General features: G+C 45.6%; 1 protein-coding gene across 1 annotated transcript in view; it reads right to left on the bottom strand.

Moving 5' to 3' along the window:
* LOC135108965 (putative neural-cadherin 2) overlaps nucleotides 1-21,197 on the bottom strand; it is an 87,751-nt gene extending 66,554 nt beyond the window's left edge. The window contains exons 1-5 of the mRNA XM_064019867.1: nucleotides 21,140-21,197; nucleotides 20,230-20,478; nucleotides 16,599-16,724; nucleotides 9,074-9,189; nucleotides 7,948-8,112 (exon numbers count right to left, since the gene is read on the bottom strand). Coding sequence (XP_063875937.1) covers nucleotides 7,948-8,112; nucleotides 9,074-9,189; nucleotides 16,599-16,724; nucleotides 20,230-20,478; nucleotides 21,140-21,197 — 714 coding nt within the window. The remainder of the gene's footprint in view (nucleotides 1-7,947; nucleotides 8,113-9,073; nucleotides 9,190-16,598; nucleotides 16,725-20,229; nucleotides 20,479-21,139) is intronic.
* Between the last annotated feature and the right edge of the window lie 871 nt (nucleotides 21,198-22,068).

Consider the following 22,068-nt stretch of genomic DNA (forward strand, 5'->3'; position numbering starts at 1 on the left):
GCAACAGAAGAAGAAGAAGGACCACCACCACCACCAGCAGCAGCAGCAGCAGCAGCAGAGGAAGAAGAAGGACCATCACCACCACCAACAGCAGCAGCAGCAGCAGAGGAAGAAGAAGAAGGACCATCACCACCACCAGCAGCAGCAGCAGCAGAGTAAGAAGAAGGACCATCACCACCACCAGCAGCAGCAGCAGCAGAGGAAGAAGAAGGACCACCACCACCACCACCACCACCACCACCACCACCACTACCACCAGCAGAGGAAGAAGAAGAAGGACCACCAGCAGCAGCAGCAGCAGAGGAAGAAGAAGAAGGACCACCACCACCACCAGCAGCAGAGGAAGAAGAAGAAGGACCGCCATCACCAGCAGCAGCAGAGGAAGAAGAAGAAGGACAATCACCACCACCAGCAGCAGCAGCAGCAGCAGCAGAGGAAGAAGAAGAAGGACAATCACCAGCAGCAGCAGCAGCAGCAGCAGCAGCAGAGGAAGAAGAAGAAGGACAATCACCACCAGCAGCAGCAGCAGCAGCAGCAGCAGCAGAGGAAGAAGAAGAAGGACAATCACCAGCAGCAGCAGCAGCAGCAGTAGCAGCAGAGGAAGAAGAAGAAGGACAATCACCTCCAGCAGCAGCAGCAGCAGCAACAGCAGAGGAAGAAGAAGAAGGACAATAACCACCACCACCACCAGCAGCAGCAACAGCAGAGGAAGAAGAAGAAGGACAATCACCATCACCATCAGCAGCAGCAGCAGGGGAATAAGAAGAAGGACCACCAGCAGCAGAGGAAGAAGATGCATCACCACCAGAAGGAAGAAGCAGCAACAGCACCACCGAACTGGCTGACTCAGACAGGTTAAGGATAGGATACCATAGAATAGGTAGGATTAGGATAGGATATTATGGTTAGTTAGTTAGGTGGTCCATGTCAGGTGGTCAGGGTCAGGAAGAGGAGGAAGAAGCACCAGCACCACCACCACCAGAAGAAGAAGAAGAAGCATCACCATCATCAGAGGAAGAAGCAGCACCACCAGCAAAAAGAAGGAAGAAGAAGCAGCACCACCAGCAGCAGCAGAGGAAGAAGAAGGACCATCACCACCACCACCACCAGCAGAGGAAGAAGAAGAAGGACCATCACCACCACCAGCAGCAGCAGAGGAAGAAGAAGAAGGACCATCACCACCAGCAGCAGCAGCAGAGGAAGAAGAAGAAGGACCATCACTGCCACCAGCAGCAGCAGAGGAAGAAGAAGAAGGACCACCAGCAGCAGCAGCAGAGCAAGAAGAAGGACCATCAGCAGCAGCAGCAGCAGCAGAGGAAGAAGAAGGATCACCAGCAGTAGCAGCAGCAGCAGAGGAAGAAGGATCTCCAGTAGCAGCAGAGGAAGAAGAAGAAGGACCATCACCACCACCACCAGCAGCAGAGGAAGAAGTAGATGGACAATCACCAGCAGCAGCAGCAGCAGCAGCAGCAGAGGAAGAAAAAGGATCACCACCACCAGCAGCAGCAGAGGAAGAAGGACTATCACAACCACCATCAGAAGCAGCAGAGGAAGAAGAAGAAGGACCACCACCACCAGCAGCAGAGCAAGAAGAAGGACCACCACCACCAGCAGCAGCAGAGGAAGAAGAAAAAGGACCACCACCACCAGCAGCAGAGCAAGAAGAAGGACCACCACCAGCAGCAGCAGCAGAGAAAGAAGGAAAAGGACCATCACCACCACCAACAGCAGCAGAGGAAGAAGTAGATGATCACCACCACCACCACCACCACCAGAGGAAGAAGAAGATGGATCACCACCAGCAGCAGCAGAGGAAGAAGAAGGACCATCACCACCAGCAGCAGCAGCAGCAGAGGAAGAAGAAGGACCATCACCACCACCAGCAGCAGCAGCAGAGGAAGAAGTAGATGGATGACCATCACCAACAGTAGCAGAAGGATCACCATTACCACCAGCAGCAGCAGAGGAAGAAGAAGGACCACCACCACCACCACCAGCAGCAGCAGAGGAAGAAGAAGAAGCAGCACCACCAGCAGCAGCAGCAGAGGAAGAAGGAGGAGGACTATCACCACCAGCAGCAGCAGCAGAGGAAGAAGAAGGACCACCACCACCACCACCAGCAGCAGCAGAGGAAGAAGAAGAAGCAGCACCACCAGCAGCAGCAGCAGAGGAAGAAGGAGGAGGACTATCACCACCATCAGCAGCAGCAGAGGAAGAAGAAGGACCAGCAGCAGCAGAGCAAGAAGGACCATCACCACCACCAGCAGCAGAGCACGAAGGACCACCACCACCAGCAGCAGCAGCAGAGGAAGAAGTAGATGGATCACTACCACCACCACCACCACCGGCAGAGGAAGAAGGAAGATCACCATCACCACCAGCAGCAGAAGCATCACCATCACCACCAGCATCAGCAGAGGAAGAAGAAGGACCATCACCACCACCACCACCAGAGAAAGAAGAAGAAGGACCACCATCACTAACAGCAGCAGAAGGATCACCACCAGCAGAGGAAAAAGGATCACCATCACTACCAGCAGCAGCAGAGGAAGAAGAAGGACCACCAGCAGCAGCAGAGGAAAAAAGACCACCACCACTAGCAGGGGAAGAAGAAGGACCAGCAGCAGCAACAGCAGCACCAGCAAAAAGAAGGAAGAAGAACCACCACAGAGGAAGGAAGAAGCAGCAGCAGCAGCACCACCGAACTGATCCTGACAACTTCAAGTACCACCAAACTGACTGATTCAAGCAGGTTAAGGATTGGATAGGATAGGATAGAATAGGATAGTATAGGATATAGTTGTCAGGGTCAGGAGGAGGAGAAAGAAGAACCAGCACCACCACCACCAGAAGAAGAAGAAGAAGCATCACCATCATCAGAGGAAGAAGCACAACCACCGGCAAAGAGAAGAAGCAAGAAGAAGCAGCACCACCAGCAGCAGCAGAAGAAGGACCACCACCAGCAGCAGCAGAGGAAGAAGAAGGACCATCACCACCACCAGCAGCAGCAGCAGAGGAAGAAGAAGGACCATCACCACCACCAGCAGCAGCAGCAGAGGAAGAAGAAGGACCATCACCACCACCAGCAGCAGCAGCAGAGGAAGAAGAAGGACCATCACCACCACCAGCAGCAGCAGCAGAGGAAGAAGAAGGACCATCACCACCACCAGCAGCAGCAGCAGAGGAAGAAGAAGGACCATCACCACCACCAGCAGCAGCAGCAGAGGAAGAAGAAGGACCATCACCACCACCAGCAGCAGCAGCAGAGGAAGAAGAAGGACCATCACCACCACCAGCAGCAGCAGCAGAGGAAGAAGAAGGACCATCACCAGCAGCAGCAGCAGCAGCAGAGGAAGAAGAAGGACCATCACCACCACCAGCAGCAGCAGCAGAGGAAGAAGAAGGACCATCACCAGCAGCAGCAGCAGCAGCAGCAGCAGCAGAGGAAGAAGAAGGATCACCACCACCAGCCGCAGCAGCAGAGGAAGAAGAAGGACCATCACCAGCAGCAGCAGCAGCAGCAGCAGCAGCAGAGGAAGAAGAAGAAGGACCACCACCACCAGCAGCAGAGCAAGAAGAAGGACCACCACCACCAGCAGCAGCAGCAGAGGAAGAAGAAAAAGGACCATCACCACCACCAACAGCAGCAGAGGAAGAAGTAGATGGATCACCACCACTACCACCACTACCAGCAGAAGAAGGAGAAAGATCACCATCACCACCAGCAATAGAAGGATCACCATCACCACTAGCAGAAGCAGAGGAAGAAGAAGGACCACCACCACCACCATCAGCATCATCAGAGGAAGAAGCACCACCAGCAAAAAGAAGAAGCAAGAAGAAGGAGCACCACCAGCAGAAGAAGAAGAAGAAGAAGAAGGACAACCACCACTAGAAGCAGAGGAAGAAGAAGAAGAACCACCACCAGCAGAGGAAGGCGAAGAAGCACCACCACCAGAAGGAAGAAGCAGCACCACCACCACCGAACTGACCCTGACAACTTCAAGCACCACCAAACTGACTGACTCAAGCAGGTTAAGGATAGGATAGGATAGGATAGAATACAATAGGATAGGATAGGATAGGATAGGATAAGATAGGATATGGTTAGTAAGGTGGTCCATGTAATTGTCAGGGTCAGAAGGAGGAGGAAGAAGCAGCAGCACCAGCAACAGAGGAAGAAGAAGAAGGACCACCACCAGCAAAGGAAGAAGAAGGACCACCACCAACAGAGGAAGAAAAGAAGAAGAAGGACCACCACCACCACTACCAATACAGGAGAGGAAGAAAAGAAGCAGCATAACCACCAGCATTAGAAGCAGAAACATCACCCAACTGACCCTGACAACTTCAAGCACCACCAAACTAACTGACTCAAACATAGGACAGGATAGGATAGGGTAGGATAGGATAGGGTTAGTTAGGTGGTCCATGGATCATAAGGAGGACCACCAGCAGCAGCAGCAGCAGCAGTGGAGGAAAAAGAAGGACCAGCAGCAGCAACAGCAGAGGAAGAAGCACCACCACCACCATCAGAGGAAGCAGCAGCACCACCACCGTCAGAGGAAGAAGAAGTGGCGCAATCATAGGAAGAAGCAGCATCACCACCATCATAGGAAGAAGAAAAAGAAGCAACTCTACCAGCATCAGCAGAGGAAGAAACAGCACCACCACAACCACCACCATCAGAGAAAGAAGCAGCAGCACCACCACCACCACCATCAGAGGAAGAAGCAGCAGCACCACCACCATTAGAGGAAGAGAATGTATTAAAAATAGCTTACATTGTATTAATAATTGCTATCATTGACATGGGAGGGAGCATTTAAGATTAGATGGGATGATGGTACTGCCATCCAAAAAAAAGGTGAGATTATTCATTACATTCCTTTTTTCTTTTTCATGTTCTGGGTTCAAACTTTATCTATTTATTTATTTATTTATTTGATAAAAATGACTTCATTATGGTTTATAATTTCCATGTCTCGTGTACTCGTAAAGCTGGTGGTCAAAGCAACAAAGATCTTTTTGATAAAGGTTGCTTCGGGAACACCATCAAGCTCCCATTCATAAACTCCATTTAACTTATAAGTCGGCATTATTTGCGTCTTTATCATTATTTCTTCTGGCCTTCCAATGCGGCAGGAGTGCATGATAAGACGGCCGTATTGTTGGTCTCCAGAAGAGTTTCCTTCACACACGTCATGTGTGTGATGGAAAAAAAAAAAAAAAAACATTCTTAAATTAAGGTTATTTGCTTTTTAATAATTATTAATTCTTACACATTTAAATCACAAAGAAAACCCAAGCTTGCTTACTTGCTAGGCTTAATCACAAGGCTGGGTCATAAGTCGTAAGTAATGGCATTGGGGCTTTGGACAAAATATAAGACTGTCAGCATTCATGTGGATGATCATGTCTGGAAACCGTACCTTCGCCTAAATCTACTATCTGTAAGATGTTTATATTAATACTTAAACGTAATGCTAAGACATTAGTGCAGAGTAGAAATTAGTGATGACATGACAGGGGAAGCTGACTCACAGTGGCAGGTAGTTCCACAATGCAGCCACCTTCACACCACATGAAGACTTATGAGGTGGATTCAAGGGATGACCATGAGCAGCTGTCACAATGCCATGTAACCATTAGGCTGATACATAACCTGCTACCTGAATAACCCAGTACACTACCAGTGACACAAACCTCAGATACATTATGATCTCATCACACAAAGTAAGGAGGAACTTCCGAGTCTGCAAAAGTTACCTCACCTCTCAGGATCCTTAGGAAGGCAAATAAAGAACATGTCATTATTTCATTTGGAATTATTTAAACAGCAAATTGAGCATGATCGAATACCTATCTTGGCAACATATATGTTAATATGAAGCTGCGTGAGTGGACAAATCGCTTCTCTCTCCACGTTCTTCAGTGCGGCGGCTGAGTCTTCTATCCCTATGGTTGCTTGGCGGTGCTGCCTTCGCGTGACGACCAGCTCGTCCATTGGAGTGGTTCGTCCTCCTAATATACAGAGTCCTTAGTTTTAGTATTGCACAAGGCATTTTAAACCCTCTCAGTACTTCCTGGTGACACGACTGGTGCACACTCGTGGTATTACCAACAACACTTGGCAAAAGGCCACGAATAGAACCTTGGAGCAATTAACACTTGTGGTGTAGTTGGAGGAGCACTGGACTTACGAGTCAGTCGCGCAGGATGTGGCACAACTGCGCAATTTCTTCATGTGAGTCTACATAACGAAACAAATGGTCATCACTGACGTACTGTATATTCTCTCTCTCTCTCTCTCTCTCTCTCTCTCTCTCTCTCTCTCTCTCTCTCTCTCTCTCTCTCTCTCTTTCTCTCTCTCTCCGTCTTAGAGCACAGCTAAGTTCATCTATCACAAATAACTCCATCCCGCCAGTCTTATCATGCACTTGTTATGGAGACTGACATATTTCATGTAGTTTCATGGATGAAAGCACTTCTGCCACAATGGAATTAGTTTTGAAGGCCAGAAGAAATAATGATAAAGACGCAAATAATGGCGACTCATAAGTTGAATGGAGTTGATGAAAGGGAGCTTGATGGTGGTACCGAAGCAACCCTTATCAAAAAGATCTTTGTCGCTGATCGTAAGGGACCTTTACGCTTTGAGCATTGCCCTTAAGCGATCTAAGGGATCTTTAGACCTTTAGACTTGTGACCATCCTGCCCCAGGGGAGAAACTGTGGACCTTTCATTGTGCCCGGGGTGTTGTGTTTGCGGCTCACATCTGTGTCTACGTATTCTGGGTTATGCATGTACTGTTCCAGGTGTAGGACTAGTCCGTTAAATCTTTCCTGGCTTCTATGACATCCCTGTCTGCCTCACCGTGTCTTGCAATACGTAAGCTACCTTTTCTTGTCCATCCAGTATGTGTTCTGCTTTGTCTGACTATTATATTCTGTTCTCTACGTACTTTTGTGATCTGTTCTGCTCTATCCATATGTGATCTGTTTTGTTCTGTCCATCTATGATTTGCTCTGTTCTGCTCTGTCCATCTGTTTTCTGTTCTGTTTCCTTAACTGTCCATCTAATATCTGTCCTGTTCTATCTATGATCGGCCTTTATTAGCATTCAGGGCACTGCAAGGAATCGTTTGCATGGACACAAAAAAAGAACAGGAAGTTAGTTTTATGAGTTTATCTTCTTCAGACGACAAAACTAATTAAAAAACCTTAGTACGTAAAAAATGTCTTAAAGGTTGCAAGTCATTATGGAAAAAAACTGTCTGGCTGTGAAAGGATTAATCGTTAAAATGTCTTCAACCTCAACCACTCCCTAATCACTGATGCTGTATTGTTATCTCTCATTAGTTATACAGAAAAGTTTCCCTTACATTTACTGTGGCGGTGGTGCTGAACGAGTCTATCACAATGAATTAGCCAATATTCACTGAGGGGATGGTGGCGAGCAAGTGTGCCTTTAGAAATTTAGCCAGTACTGTAGCGATCGTGACGGGAGTGTCTGCTATTAGAGAGTTTGCCAGCATTTACTCCAGTGACGGTGGCGAGAGTCTTCTTCGTCACCTCTATCATCCAATCTTTATACGCGGTCGCTGTTTCTCATGAGCCGCCACCACCTGCCTGTGTCGCTACCCTGTCAGTATCCAGACCCTTCTCCCTCATGTTCGCTGCTACACAATCTTTCCACCTTACCTTGTTTCTTCCTCTCTGTCGTTTCCTTGTACTATCATATCTAGAGCACCTTCTCATCGCTTTTTCCATCGCTCTTAATGACGTGTCCGTACAAACTTAGTCTTGCCTCTTGTGTCTTTCCTGAAGTCTGTTCAAAATTCACCTTAGTAACAGTAGCGAGCAAGTGTGAGGAGAAAGTTAGCCAATACTTACCCTGGCAATAGTGGCTATGAAGTCTGTTATTAGAAAGTCAGCCAGTACTCACTCTGGCAATAGTGGCGGGCAAGTCCCTGTCATCCTCCTCAATAACCGTGATGCGCGGGGCGGGACGTACGAACTCAGGGGCGTTGTCATTGACGTCCCCGACCTGCACCACCAGCTGGGCGCGGGCTGCAGCTCCTCCTGCCTCCGCCGTGACCTCCAACTGGTGCTGGCGAGGCGATGAGGTGTGGTGAGGTGAGGAAAGGGAGGAGAGACGGAAGAGAGAGCGAGAGACAGAGATGGCAGACAGACAGGCAGACACACAGATGAGGGACCATATATACGTACTCGTACATGCACACATGTACGTAAATACAAACATGCACAGATAGATATACAGACACATGGACGGATAGAAAATCACACACACACACACACACACACACACACACACACACACACATACTGGAAAAAAAATCATTTAAGCTGGAGAGAAAAAAAAGATAAAGCAAGAAAGCAAAGAAGACAAGATGGTTTGAAAAAGCTTCTGACACAAAAACAAGTTTTGGAAAAGAAACACACACACACACACACACACACACAGAATGAAGACAGGATAGTGAGAGAAACACAAGGCGGGGAAGAGAAGGAAACAAAGAAAGGAGGAAAAGAAAATAATACTAGGAATAGACAATACTACAACATGAGACTAGCATATAGTTATTAGTGAAAGGGGTGGTTAAACAGGGAGGGACATGTAGATAAACGGTCATTGGAAAGGGAAATAATGATAACAAAAAGAAAGAAAGCTGAGATGTTACGTGTAGAGATAAATGTGGCTACTGACAACACCACCATCTCCCTTGCACACGAACACCACCACCACCACACACCATCACCACACACCACTGCAAACTCCTCGCTTAACGCAGTAACGAAAACGGACTTGATAAACTGGTAATTAATTAGTCGTTGTAAAGTTCTGCGGTGAGGTAGAGCGAGTTGTGAGTATGGCAGTGTGGTGGTGTGGTGTAGTGTGGTACCCGCTTCGTACAAGTCCAGTTTCTGATCCGCAAATATTTATACCTGACTGATTAATTGCTTGATAGATTTAACGACACAACAACAATTGATTTCAACAACTCCACTCTGGGCGAACTGCACTGATTCACCCCGCGTGGCGCCCCTACCTGGTGACTGAGCTCGTGGTCCAGGGCGGCGGCCAGCGTAACGGTGCCGGAGCGCTGGTCGATGGTGAAGAGGCCCCCAACGTTGCCGTCCGTGATGCTGTACTTGATCTCAGCGCCTGGCGAGAGAAAGGAGGTGGCGGTGAGGGGCGGGTATCAGCTGTAGTCTCAAGATCCTTTCACTGCTCTAATGCATTTACCCTCTACCCTAACCTCTGTGGACGCACGTTTTTAGTTCCACAGTCACTTCTGAAGGTTACACTGGCGAGAGAGAAGGCGGCAGTGAGCGTTGGGTAGAAGCTTTAGTCTTAAATACCGCTTTCACTGTTATTGGTCTCTTTCCCTAATCCCAAACCTCCCTGGAAACCTCTCTTTACTGCCACAGCCACCTCTGAACGTTATACTGGGTAAGGAGAGGATGCAGTTACACGGAGAGAAGGTGGCGGTGAGCGTTGGGTGGAGGCTGTAGTCTTAACATTTCACTGCTCCTTGGTACTTTCCTTACCGCGAAACCTCTCCTTTAGTTTCATACCCATTGAACGTTGTAGTACTGGCTAGGCACTGGAAAGTCTATTTTTTTATTTTTTTTTTCTTTCTTGTCGGTTCAGTGCTGTGATTTGTGAAAGGGTTAAATGGCGGTGAGTTTGAGCGGAAAGGAAAGACTGAGAAGGGAAGGAAGTGGTGGAGGAAAGATTGGAGGACTGGAGGCTTAAAGATATTCTGCAGAGGAGGAGTAGAATGAGAAAGAGGAGGAGGAAGTGGTGGGGACGGAAGGGGAAGAGGGAAGGTAAAAATTTATGGACAGAAGTAATATTGTGTGAACGGTGAGGAAGTAACATGACGAGACAGACAGACAAGGACACACACACACACACACACACACACACACACACACACACACACACACAAACACACACACACACACACACCACGTGAAAGAACTGCTCTGTGACAAAGTGTATTCCCTTCCAAATGTTGCTGTTCACAATGTAATATCAGTCCTACGGTGGTGGTGGTGGTGGTGGGTGAAAGGATGGGCAGGTGGAGGAAGCCTTGTTCTTTTTGTATCCCGTTCCCCCCACACAAAGTTTACCAGTAGTAATGGGGAGTAGATAAGCATTCCTGGTTCAACAACAAAAGGACATAAGAGAAGCCGCAAGAATCCACCAGGCCTTCCAGTACACGTGGCAGCTCCTGTGTATGAAACTTGCCTACCTATTCCGATCTGTTACGTCCACCCATAAATGTCTAATTTTTATTTTTTTTTAAATCTCCCTTATGACTCAACTCTACCAACCTGAACCTATTCTATTCACCTAACACTCTATCGGAGAATTAGTTTCTACATTGCACTCTTTTAAATCTAACTTTACCAAGCTTGAATCCGTTACTTCTTGCCTCTCTTGTTGTTGTTTCAGATTGTCCTCGTAGGGGCACGTGCCTTTTGTCTAGGAAATAGCCATTACATTAAAGACTTGGCATGGACAGACGGCATTCACAAATCAGTGGTCTCTCCAGGTAACGAGTTCATCACCAGAAAACACGCGGTACCGAAACCATTTAAACTTCAGCATGGCGAGGCGGAAGTCGTTCCATGTTTAAATCTAACTTTGTCAAGCTTGAACCACGTTATTTTTTGCCCTGAGGATTTTGTTTGTCACCTCTGTTATATTTTTCATACCACTTAAAGACTTCTGTCAGATCCCCTCTTCACCTACGTCTAAGGAGAGTGTGTTTCCAATATGTACACCCTTTCCCGCCGTGGCTGGTGGCAGGTGGGTGGTGGCTGGTGACTGGAGGGTGGTGGCTGGCTCTCACGGTGGTGGCCCGCCTCTTTCCAGCTCAGGGGGCAAATCCAGGGTGGTCCAGATTAGCGTCACGCCCTGGAACCTTTCTTTTATACATTACTGAGCCTGCTGCTGCTGCTGCTGCTGCTGCTGCTGCTGCTGCTACTGCTGTTATCCTCCTTCTCGTACACCCTCCATTCACTCCAGCCTTTTTTTCAGTTTTCCTTATCTTTTTTCTCTTCCTTTTCCTCTTTTCGTGTTTTCTCTCGTTCATGACGTCCTTGTCCTTTTTTTTTCATAGATTTTGCTTTTCTGTTTCTTTCTCTTTTTTTCATAATTTTCTTGTTTTACCTCATCAGTTTCCTTTCTTTTATATATTTCTTTCATTTCTTTTCTTTTACACTTTCAATTCGAGATGGAGTTTTGTTCTTTGTATATATATATATATATATATATATATATATATATATATATATATATATATATATATATATATATATATATATATATATATATATATATATATATTCTCTTTACTGTGCTCTCGTCAAATTTTTTTTTCCTGATTCCATTATTTCTTCTCTCCATTGGTTTTTGGTTATGTTCCTCGTCTCCCTCCTTCCCCTCCTCTTCTTTCTCTTTTTCTTCCTCCTCCGCCTCCTGCTCCTCCCCCTGCTCCTCCTTCTCCTGCTGCATTATCCTATCTCTGCATCAAGTAGTTATCTATAATTAGTTCCCAAATGGCCACACAAGATCCTGAGTACTCTGCTGTTTGTTTGTCCTCCTCCTCCTCCTTCTCCTCCTCTTCCTCTTCCTTCTCCTCCTGCTCATCCACATCTTCTCTTGCTTCCTTCTCCACCTTTTATTCCTCCTCGACTTTCTTTACGTTTAATCTTCTTCTTCTTCTTCTTCTTCTTCTTCTTCTTCTTTCTCTTCCTCTTCCTCCTTCTCCTCCTCCTCCTTCTCCGCCTCCTCTTCCTCCTTCTCCTCTTCATGTTACTCCTTTTTTACTTTTTTTCACTTTCTTTTCCTACTTCTTTCACTTCATCATCTTTTAGTTTTTGTTCTTTCCGCTTCCTCCTACTCCTCCTAATCTTCCTCTTCGTAATCATCATCATCATCATCACCACCACCACCATCACCACCACCACCATCATCATCACCTTTTTTTCTTTCCTCTCCTCCTTTTCTTCCTCCCTGTCTCCATTACTTGCTCCTTCATTTCTCATTCCCTCTTCTAATCTTCCTCCTCCTCCTCCTCCTCTTCTTCTTCCTCCGTCTTGCAAGGACTTTAAGATTTGTTGGTGTTTGGCTTTCCTTTGTATTCCTTTGTACTCCTCCTCTTCCTCCTCCCCAGGCTACACTCTGCGTTAAGTCTGGCTAACTCCACACACTCGCCATGGCGCCTTCACGCTCTCACCGCGATAGGTAACAGTAATCACAACGCTAAGAACAATGTATGAAATCTTTATAAGCACTTACAAGAAAAAGGGCGATGAAAAAAAAACTAGATTTTGCAATTTCTGGTCCGTATAATGTTTTGGAGGCAACTGTAGAGGAAGAGGAAATGTCTCAGAGTGCTTAATGGCTAAGGAAACATGTGCTACGGCTCGGCTGGCGGTGTAAATTCGAACAATGAACCATATTCTGAAAAACTTCTGCACCGCACCTCCACTACACTCGAAACATTATACTACTTGAAGTTATACGGGTCTTCAAGGGTGTTTTTCTGGTTCTAATGATAGGTTGATGAGATTTTTACATTATTAACAGCAGGAACACCCTTGAGAATACGGCTACTCATCTCTGCGGCCTTAAAAAAATAATCGTGGTGAAAGAGGGAGCGTTTCTGAATACTGAGCTGTGGCTGCAGTAGTGTTGGAAGACTGTGTGCTTTGTCTAGAGTTGAGAAGCTGAATGAGAGTGAGTGGTATTGCTCCTTCCTTCCTCCTTTCTTGCTTTCCGTCCTTCCTCTTCATTTTCCTCTTTTACTCCTCTTATTCTTTCACGTATTTTCTTCTCCCTCATCTTTTTCTTTTTGTTTTATATAATATCTATTTGCATGTTTTTTTTTTATCGTCATTTTCTTCCTACTACTTTTTCTTTTTCCCCTCCTCCTCCTCCTCCTCCTCCTCATCAGCGTCATCGTCATTTTCTCATCCTTCCTCTTCTTCTTTTCCCACTTCCGTGATAGCATTCTTCTTGTGCTTTTCTTTCCTACTTCCATTATTTTCTTAATTTTTCATATTTACTTTTTTTTCCATTTTTTCTTGTGGGCAGACTCTCGTACTTTTTTTTTTTCTTTTTTTCTTTATATTTTCTTTTATTTTTATTTATTTATTTATTTTTTCTTCGCTTCACGTGGACGCCCGTGGACAGCTTCTCACAGCCAGACAGCATAACAGAGCAAGGTGGCTGGGGCGGACCGAGGTGTGGAGTGAACAATTTTCCTCATTTCGGTACGGGTGGCTCGAGCTTCACTTCCCCACCTTTGCTCCTCCTACTTGCTTATCTTTGCGAAACGTAATACATCGCTTTAGTCATTGCACGATTTTTTTTTACTTTCACAATAATCTAAGCGCAAAATATGTATGAGCTTTGTAACAACCACGTGTGATTTTTTTTTTTCCGTCCTCTCCTGTGATAATCTAGTAATTCGGTTTGCCAATCTACCAGTCTTGTGATGAGCACCTCGATCTTGTTTTCTTCCTTAGATAATTTCTTCTTGTCTCTCATCGCTTTGTGGTAGATTCTTATCGTCTTCGTAATTGATGTTTGTGGTTCAAGTCTTCGTTTCTTGTTGTCCTTCCTTCCTTTCTGCTTCGTTTTGTTGTCTTTTTGTTGTGCTCATCTTCCAGGGTGCTTCTTTTGTCTCCCAGGGTGATTTTTGTGTCTCCCAGGGTGGTTCTTGTGTCTCCCAGGGTGGTTCTTGTCTCCCAGGGTGGTTCTTGTGTCTCCCAGGGTGGTTCTTGTGTCTCCCAGGGTGGTTCTTGTCTCCCAGGGTGGTTCTTGTGTCTCCCAGGGTGGGAGACACAAGGGAGTGACGAGGGCAGCATCCGCGGCACTCAAGGCCACTTAGCAGCATGTGCGCTTGGATGAATGCTTCCTGTCTCACATCCGCATACGCATAATTCAATTGTGCTGCTACTATTACTATTGCTGTTACTACTACTACTTCTACTACTACTACTACTACTACTACTACTACTGCTGTTGCTGCTGCTGCTATTATTTCTACTACTACTACTACTACTACTACTACTACTACTACTACTACTACTACTACTACTGCTGCTGCTGCTGCTGCTGCTGCTGCTACTAGTACTATCACTACTAATAGTACTACTACTAGTACTACTACTACCACTACTACCACTACTACTACCACTACTAGTATTACTACTACTACTACTACTGTTACTACTACCACCATCACCACAACCACCATTATTACTACAACTAATACTACCACTACTACTACTACTACTACTACTACTACTACTACTACTACTACTACTACTACTACTACTACTACCACCATCACATCACCACGGGACAGGATCCACACCTCCCTCACTAACACAGGCGCCACGCCAGAATCATGGGAAACGATGAAACTTTCCAGACAGTGTAACTTTCTCTTTTTTTTGAGTGTTATTACCCATCAGCGCTTCAATCTCTCTCTCTCTCTCTCTCTCTCTCTCTCTCTCTCTCTCTCTCTCTCTCTCTCTCTCTCTCTCTGTGGTAATAGTAGCAGTAGTAGTAGTAGTAGTAGTAGTAGTAGCGGCAGCAGCAGTAGATGACACACACACACACACACACACACACACACACACACACACACACACACACACACATACACACACACACACACACACACACACATGCAGAAGTTGCAGTCGCTTACAACCTCGTATGCCTAAAAGAGAATCTATTTCCTGGTTACACCAATACATACATACATACATATATATATATATATATATATATATATATATATGTGTGTGTGCGTGCGTGCGTGCGTGCGTGTGTGTGTGTGTGTGTGTGTGTGTGTGTGTGTGTGTGTGTGTGTGTGTGTGTGTGTGTGTGTGTGTGTGTGTGTGTGTGTGTGTGTGTTGGTGTAACCAAGTAATAGATTCTCTTTTAGGCATACGAGATTGTAAGCGACTGCAACTTCTGCATTGTTCAGCTTCTGCTGTGTTTTTCCTATTTATCTAACTAATTCTCTTTTTTAAGCGGCAAGAGCCCCGAGGAGCTGTCAAAAGTTAAACTGTTGAATGTGACGTTTCGTTCCTGCCAAGGGAACATCTTCGGGCGAAGTGAGGCAAGGCAGTATGTAGACCTCCTTATATTCCGTGAGGGTAACTAGCGTGGCTTCTAATTGGTAAATCGGCGGTTTGTCCAGAGCAGGTAGGCGTGAGTTCTCATTGACTGATCGGGGGCGCAGGGTTTTTCCGTGTTCTGCATTTCAGGATGGGAAGGACTTGAAAATTCCGTGCTTGTGTGTTGACGGACGTTTCTGAACTTGTAATGTAGATGGCTTCTAAGGACAGTAGTCGGCGTAGGTCTCTTTCGTTGTCTAAAATTGTCTTGCTGCAAAGCTGTCCTTGTCTGCGTGGGTCGATTCCTGATTAGTAGATTTGATGTTTTCATGCTTTTGTAGTAGATGGTGAGCTGGAGTCGTTTTTTTTTTCTGGATCTACAGGTTTGACGTTTCTGTAGATAATGTCTTTTATTATTCTTTCTTCTGCCTTGTAGTCTTGTGACATGAAGCTTCTGTAGTATAACTTGATATTTTCTCTACCTGTGGTACCTGTGGTGTTTTTCTCTGGCTGGCAGTACCACTTGTCTACGGCACGATTTATTGCTGCGATGATGTCGCTGTTTCTGTACCCGTTGTTGACGAGGATCTGGCTGACCCTTTCCAGTTCTCAGTGGAGGCTTTCCCACGAAGAGTAGTGGGAAAGTGCTCGGCGGATGTAAGCGCTGATCGTGGAGCGAAGGTAGCGTTCTGGGCACTCGCTGTTACCGTTGAAGCAGAGTCCTTTGTTGGTTTCTGTCACGTAAACTGTTGTCTTGAAACCAGAGCTGCAGGCGGAGACTAGGTCATCAAGGAAGGGAAGACGGCCTTAAGTAGCTTCTTCAAATGTAAAATTGAGGCCAGAAGAGCAGGTGAGGCGTTGCTTGAAGTTTAGTAGTTCTTACATGTCCTTTACTCTGACAAAAATATCGTCGATGTAGCGTCCGTAGATAGAGGGACGGTAGCCTTGAAGAGTCGTACTTTCAATACTTCTCATGAAGAAGCTCCTCGGGGCTCTTGCCGCTCAAAAAAAAAAAAAGAGAATTAGTTATCCTTCAATTTTTGACTACCGCTTCGGACCCTGTTCAGGGACCCTGTTCACGGACCCTGTTCAGGGACCCTGTTCAGGGAGGCTGTTCAGGGACCCTGTTCAGGGAGCCTGTTCAGGGACCGGCATCTCAGTGGGCTTTTTTTTTGGGGGGGGGAGGGTAGGGGATTTTTTGTTACCCTTGGCCGGTGTCCCTCCTACATAATATATATATATATATATATATATATATATATATATATATATATATATATATATATATATATATATATATATATATATATATATATATATATATATATATATATATATATATATATATATATATATATATATATATATATATATATATATATATATGAATGATAAGATCTATGTTCAAGTGGTACTCACCATGCGTGTGTGTGGCGGTGAGGGTGCCTACCACGGCCGCCAAGGGGCTGTCCTCGGGCAGGGCGGCACAGTAGCGGGGCGCCGAGAACTCCAGGGGCGAGGACTGGTCGGGGAGGAGACGTGTGGCTGCGGGGAACAAAACACCTGGTGAATATGGTAATGTGTGTGTATTTATTGACTCGTGTCCCGATGTTCTAACATCTCCTGTCTTTACCTACACGTGTGCCTCCCTCGCCCTGCCCAGCCCTGTCTATTTGTCTCTTTCCACCTGCCTACAGTGAAAAATGTGGGAGGGAGGTGGTGGAGCTATATATAACAGTGATTTAGGGCCGTGACGTGGGGGTATCGAAGTAATGTTAACGCAAGACGACCGTAAGGGAAGACTTGAGCAATGAAGCCGAATATCTTAGTCATGTGGTGAGAGGAAAGACCGTGAGCTTCGTGGTACAGGGATACGAACGCGTCCAGGGGAGGAGACACAGAAAGGGATTGAAGGAGTATGTTTCAGAGAAACAGTTAGAGGAACAAAACATACAGGCAAGAAGTGAGAAATACCTTACTAAGATACAGTGAGATACAGACTGATGGCATAGGAATCTTCCAGAGATACAATTATAACACAGCATACCAGAAACGAAGATAGAGGCAAGAAGCGGAGAGTGTATTCTAAAGATACAGTGAGAAGAACAAAGCCAAGGAGTGGGATACAGACAAGCCGTGTAAGTGTGTTGCAAAGATACTGGAGAAAGATAAAGGCAGGGAGTAAAGGAGACTGTTACAAAGATACAGGTAGAGAAACATAACTAAGCAAGGAGGAAAGTGCAGGAGTGTGTTACTGGCGACGCAGACTATAGATATTAAACGGAGTCACGCCGTCAAAACCAGATCAGTCACGGAGCGGCGATCATGTTCATTCTTTCCAGTGCTTATGCCACGCGGGTCTTTGCTCACACACTGGTCTGCTCTGGCACTTTTTCTTTCGTTCAACAGCCACCTCTGAACATTTCAAAGGCTAGAGCCGCTAGATACTGGAAAACCTACTCTTCTAATCCATTCTTATCCTTGTAGGTAACTGTAAAGTTTTTGAGCTGGACATGAAAAGTTTGCATATCTAGAAAGCAATAAGAAACCGTACAATCTGCAACAAGCTGCGTGAAGTCCAATACATGGCAGTCTGTGCCTCAGCTTGTGGGTCCTATATTTTCCCCTCTTGGGTTGGGAACTACTGCACTAGTGCCTGACACTCTGCCGCCACTAACGGTCTGGCAGTGACGATGACAGTGTGATGAATGATTTATAAACAAAACTCTCAACATGTAAAGTAAATTCTTGTTATATGCATAACAACTCTTACTTTATTAACAACCTCATTAAAAAGTGTTACGTAAACACATTTTCTTAAATCTGGGCTGAATTTGAGATCACACACAAAAAACTCATTAAAGGGGCGCGCGGTGCGTATGCACGCACGCGCGCGCGCGCACACACACACACACACACACACACACACACACACACACACACACACACACACACACACACACACACATTCATCCGCTACCCTCATCTTCTTTTCATACTCTTGCAAACACGTGAAAAGAGAGTGGGTTCTTACACCTGCCCTCAAGCACGCCAGTTCCCCAGGAAGTACTCGGGCCCGAACACACCGCAAGGACAAAGGAGGAGGCGAATGTGTGAGGAAGAGGCGCAGAAAGAGACCATTGCGAGGCGGGAGACGATGAGAGTATGGAATGGATAAAGGAGTGTGTGTGTGTGTGTGTGTGTGTGTGTGTGTGTGTGTGTGTGTGTGTTAGTTTATACGTGCTATGATACGAGTTATTTTATTTTGGGAAAGATGGATGCGGAGAGAGGCAGGGAGGAAGGAGAGAGAGAGAGAGAGAGAGAGAGAGAGAGAGAGAGAGAGAGAGAGAGAGAGAGAGAGAGAGAGAGAGAGAGAGAGAGAGAGAGAGAGATAGACGGAGTGACAGAGACAGACAGACAAACAGACAGAAAGACAGAGAGACAGACCAAGGGACAGAGACAAACATATATAGACAAGTTGAGAGATAGACAGACAAACAAACAAATAGACATAACATAAAGACAGATAGATGGATAAACAGACAGACAGAAGGAAAGGGGACAGTTCGGGGTAAGAAGGGCGGATCATTCATCAGGGAGAAGGTGCGGGACTTATCATGGAAAATACTCTTCTTATCTCCTTTTCCTTTTTTTTTTTCCTCTTCCTTCTCTTCCTCTTCTTTATCCTCCTCATCTTCCTTTCATCTTTCTTCCTTTACCTCACTTTCACATTCCTATCATCCTTTTTCTCCTTTCCTTTTTATTCTCTCTCTCTCTCTCTCTCTCTCTCTCTCTCTCTCTCTCTCTCTCTCTCTCTCTCTCTCTCTCCTTATCTTTTCCCTTCCTCCTGCTCTTCCTCCTCCTTTGATTCTTTATTTTTGCCTTTTTTTTCATGATTTCTCTCCTTCTTGCCCTCTTCCTCCTCCTCCTGCTATTCCTTACACTCTTCTGCCCTTACACTCTAATGCCCTTACATCTCCTACCCCTCCTTTGCCTCCTCCTCTTTATCATCGCTATCATCATCATCATATCATCATCCTCATTATCATCATTAGCAAGGAAAAATGGCAGGTTTTTTGACATGTAAAAAAAAAAGGGTACAGATGTGGCGCAGTAACAAATATAGCATAAAAACACTAATCTTCCCAACGGTGCTCCTGTCCCGTGGTGCCTGAAGGGTCACTCTGCTCAATCCCTCACTAACTGGAGGCGGAGAGAGAGGCAGAAGACGGTGATGCAGTGGTAATAGTGAGGATATGTCAGCTCTTTTGTGAGAATGACGAGCATGAAAACTTTGCTCGAAATAATGTTTTATCTGTTATTATTATTATTATTATTATTATTATTATTATTATCGTCATTACTCCTGCTGCTGGTGCTGCTGCTGCTGCCACTACTACTACTACTACTACTGCTACTACTTTTACGTAAAATATCTCTGTATTCCCTCTAAAACACATCCTCCGTAATTACAAGCCTTATCTACTTTTTTTTTTTTTTGCGGGGAAGGGGAATTAATGTAAGATTTAGTATTCGTAAAATGAACAAATATGACGATGTACAATATATACTTTACTTCTAATAAATGTGAATGTTTTGTATGCACCAGTAAGCACTACTGCGTATCGTGATGTTCTCTTGAGGCTGCAACGTCGTGGCTTTCCTGCTCGAACTCAGCCATTTTAGACCGTGACAACAAATGTGCGCTGTGTTTGTGATGGGGCGATGGGGAATGCGGCAAGCGTGCACACCCCGACTTTCTTAGTGTCCAGCTTATGCAGATCGCAATAAAATTGATAGTTACAAAGACGATATACAGAGGAAGAAGATTGTGTAATTGATGAAGTCCTATTTACTGGAAAAAAAAAAAAGTGAAAGAGACTAAGACAATAGTGTGTTAAATGTGGAAGAAGAGGGAAAGACACTGAAAGAGTATAACCAACAGATACAGATTAAGAGGAACACCAGGCAGTGCTGATAAGAAGGCTACACTCTCGACCAACACATGAACGACTAAACTGAATTGACGCAATGCTGTGTGTCTGCTCACAGAGTGCTCGCTCATCACTGTGCCATGGAAGACATGTACGTTGTGTTTTATTGTTACTGCTTGAGCTTGGGCGCTGATTGACTGTGAGACGTGCTGGTGCCCAGAGTGGTGGTGAAGAGTGGGGCTGACGGCAAAACTCTCCTCTCGGGTATCGTTGGTGCCTCTCTATCTCAGTGTGGCAAGAGTGACTAGATGGGCAGCGCAGCATGTCGCTGTGCTGGTGTGGGCGTGGCGTGTTCTGCTGTGTTGCTGTGGAATGCGGTCTAGCGTAAGGAAAGGGTTCCTTGTCACGTAACTGCTCCCCTTTCCCTCGACAGTCTTGAGGAAACTGTGCAAATTTTTTTTTTTTTGGAGGGGAGGAGGGGCGGGACGCACAACGCGGAGTTTTAGGGTGGGGGAAGCCAAATTAGGACTTTCATGAAAAGTCTAAGGATGATACGCCATACCTTGAAAACAAGAGGGTGCTTTGCCCTCCTAGAGCCCCCCTTAAGACAGTAATCTAATCTACCTTAACATGGTCTTCGCCAAATCTGGATCCACCCCCCTTAAGGACACTACCCTAACCTAACCGTGTGGGCTTCGCCCCCACCCCTGGACATCCCCTTACGTACACTAACCTAATCTAACCTAACCGGGGAGGGATGGACTTCGCCCTCTCAGGACCCAGCTTTAAAGATCCTAACCTAACCAAGTCTTACCTAACCTAAAACTAGACCTAAGTGAGGCCAAGTCCCTAAGGACATTAATCTAACCGTATAACTTAAAAGGAAGTGGAAGGTCCGGGCTGTGGTTGGTCGTGCTCTTCCCCATCCTCAGAGGGTACTGGCGCCACCGAGTGTTCAACACTCCACTGATTTCGACAAAACACCGTGCAGTCTTAAGAAATGTACACCCAAGTCGTCTTGCTTACGGAAGTGCACGATAAAATTATGGCATTTAAAGTTGCGTCCACTACACTCGACTGCCATTTTGGCATTGGGGCACCACAGTGGGAAACCGGCTGACTGCAGCGGCCACCATGTGTCAGCGCGGAATAATAATACACTCGTAGTGTCCTTTATACATATCGCATATAAAATGTGCCTCATAATAAAATGCTCATGATAAAATGCTTATCGTTCAATAATTTCAGTGCAATGACAAGCTAACATATATTTTACCTACATTTATTTTTTACTTACATATAAACTACTTCCTGAGGTGCATAGGAAGTCCCAGAGCTCAGTGTGTGGAAGGACTGTGCACACAATTTGTGGACTTAGTCTCCGGGAGGCATCTCTTATTTCAACGTGGATTTATGAGTTAACTATAAGACGGCGCTGTCTAAAACTTTTACATACGTACACTACAGTAAGTATATTATACCATCGTGTCAGTGTTCAAGGACAAAGTAAGAATATCGCAAATATTAACCGAAAAGGCGTTTACAGTAGCGGGACGAGCACCCAGACACAACCAAACAGTATTCACTATTACAGCATGTTTCTACTGAACGCAACGACGCTTCCCTTGCCAGACGACGGCCATCACCGCGCTCGGGAGCAATTGCATTTTTCTCACCTTGGGGTACAATACATTTTGACAGCTTATGAGTTTTTGTATCAGCACCCAGTGATGCCGTAAGACACAAACCGAGATGTGAGGTGTTAGTATTGACAGACTTTCATTCATAACTTTCCCTCCTCAGTCCATATTTGTCCAAGGGAAGTTCTCTGTCTGAGTGTCGGCGGAAAGTAGACGTGTTTACAGATCTTGTTTGGATGTGTGCACGACTCCAGAGTTGTCAATACTTTTATCTAGTTTAGTTTAGTTTCAACTATAACATTGTCACAGCAATGC

This window comes from Scylla paramamosain, chromosome 18, assembly GCF_035594125.1.
Source record: "Scylla paramamosain isolate STU-SP2022 chromosome 18, ASM3559412v1, whole genome shotgun sequence".
Taxonomy (NCBI): Eukaryota; Metazoa; Arthropoda; class Malacostraca; order Decapoda; family Portunidae; genus Scylla; species Scylla paramamosain.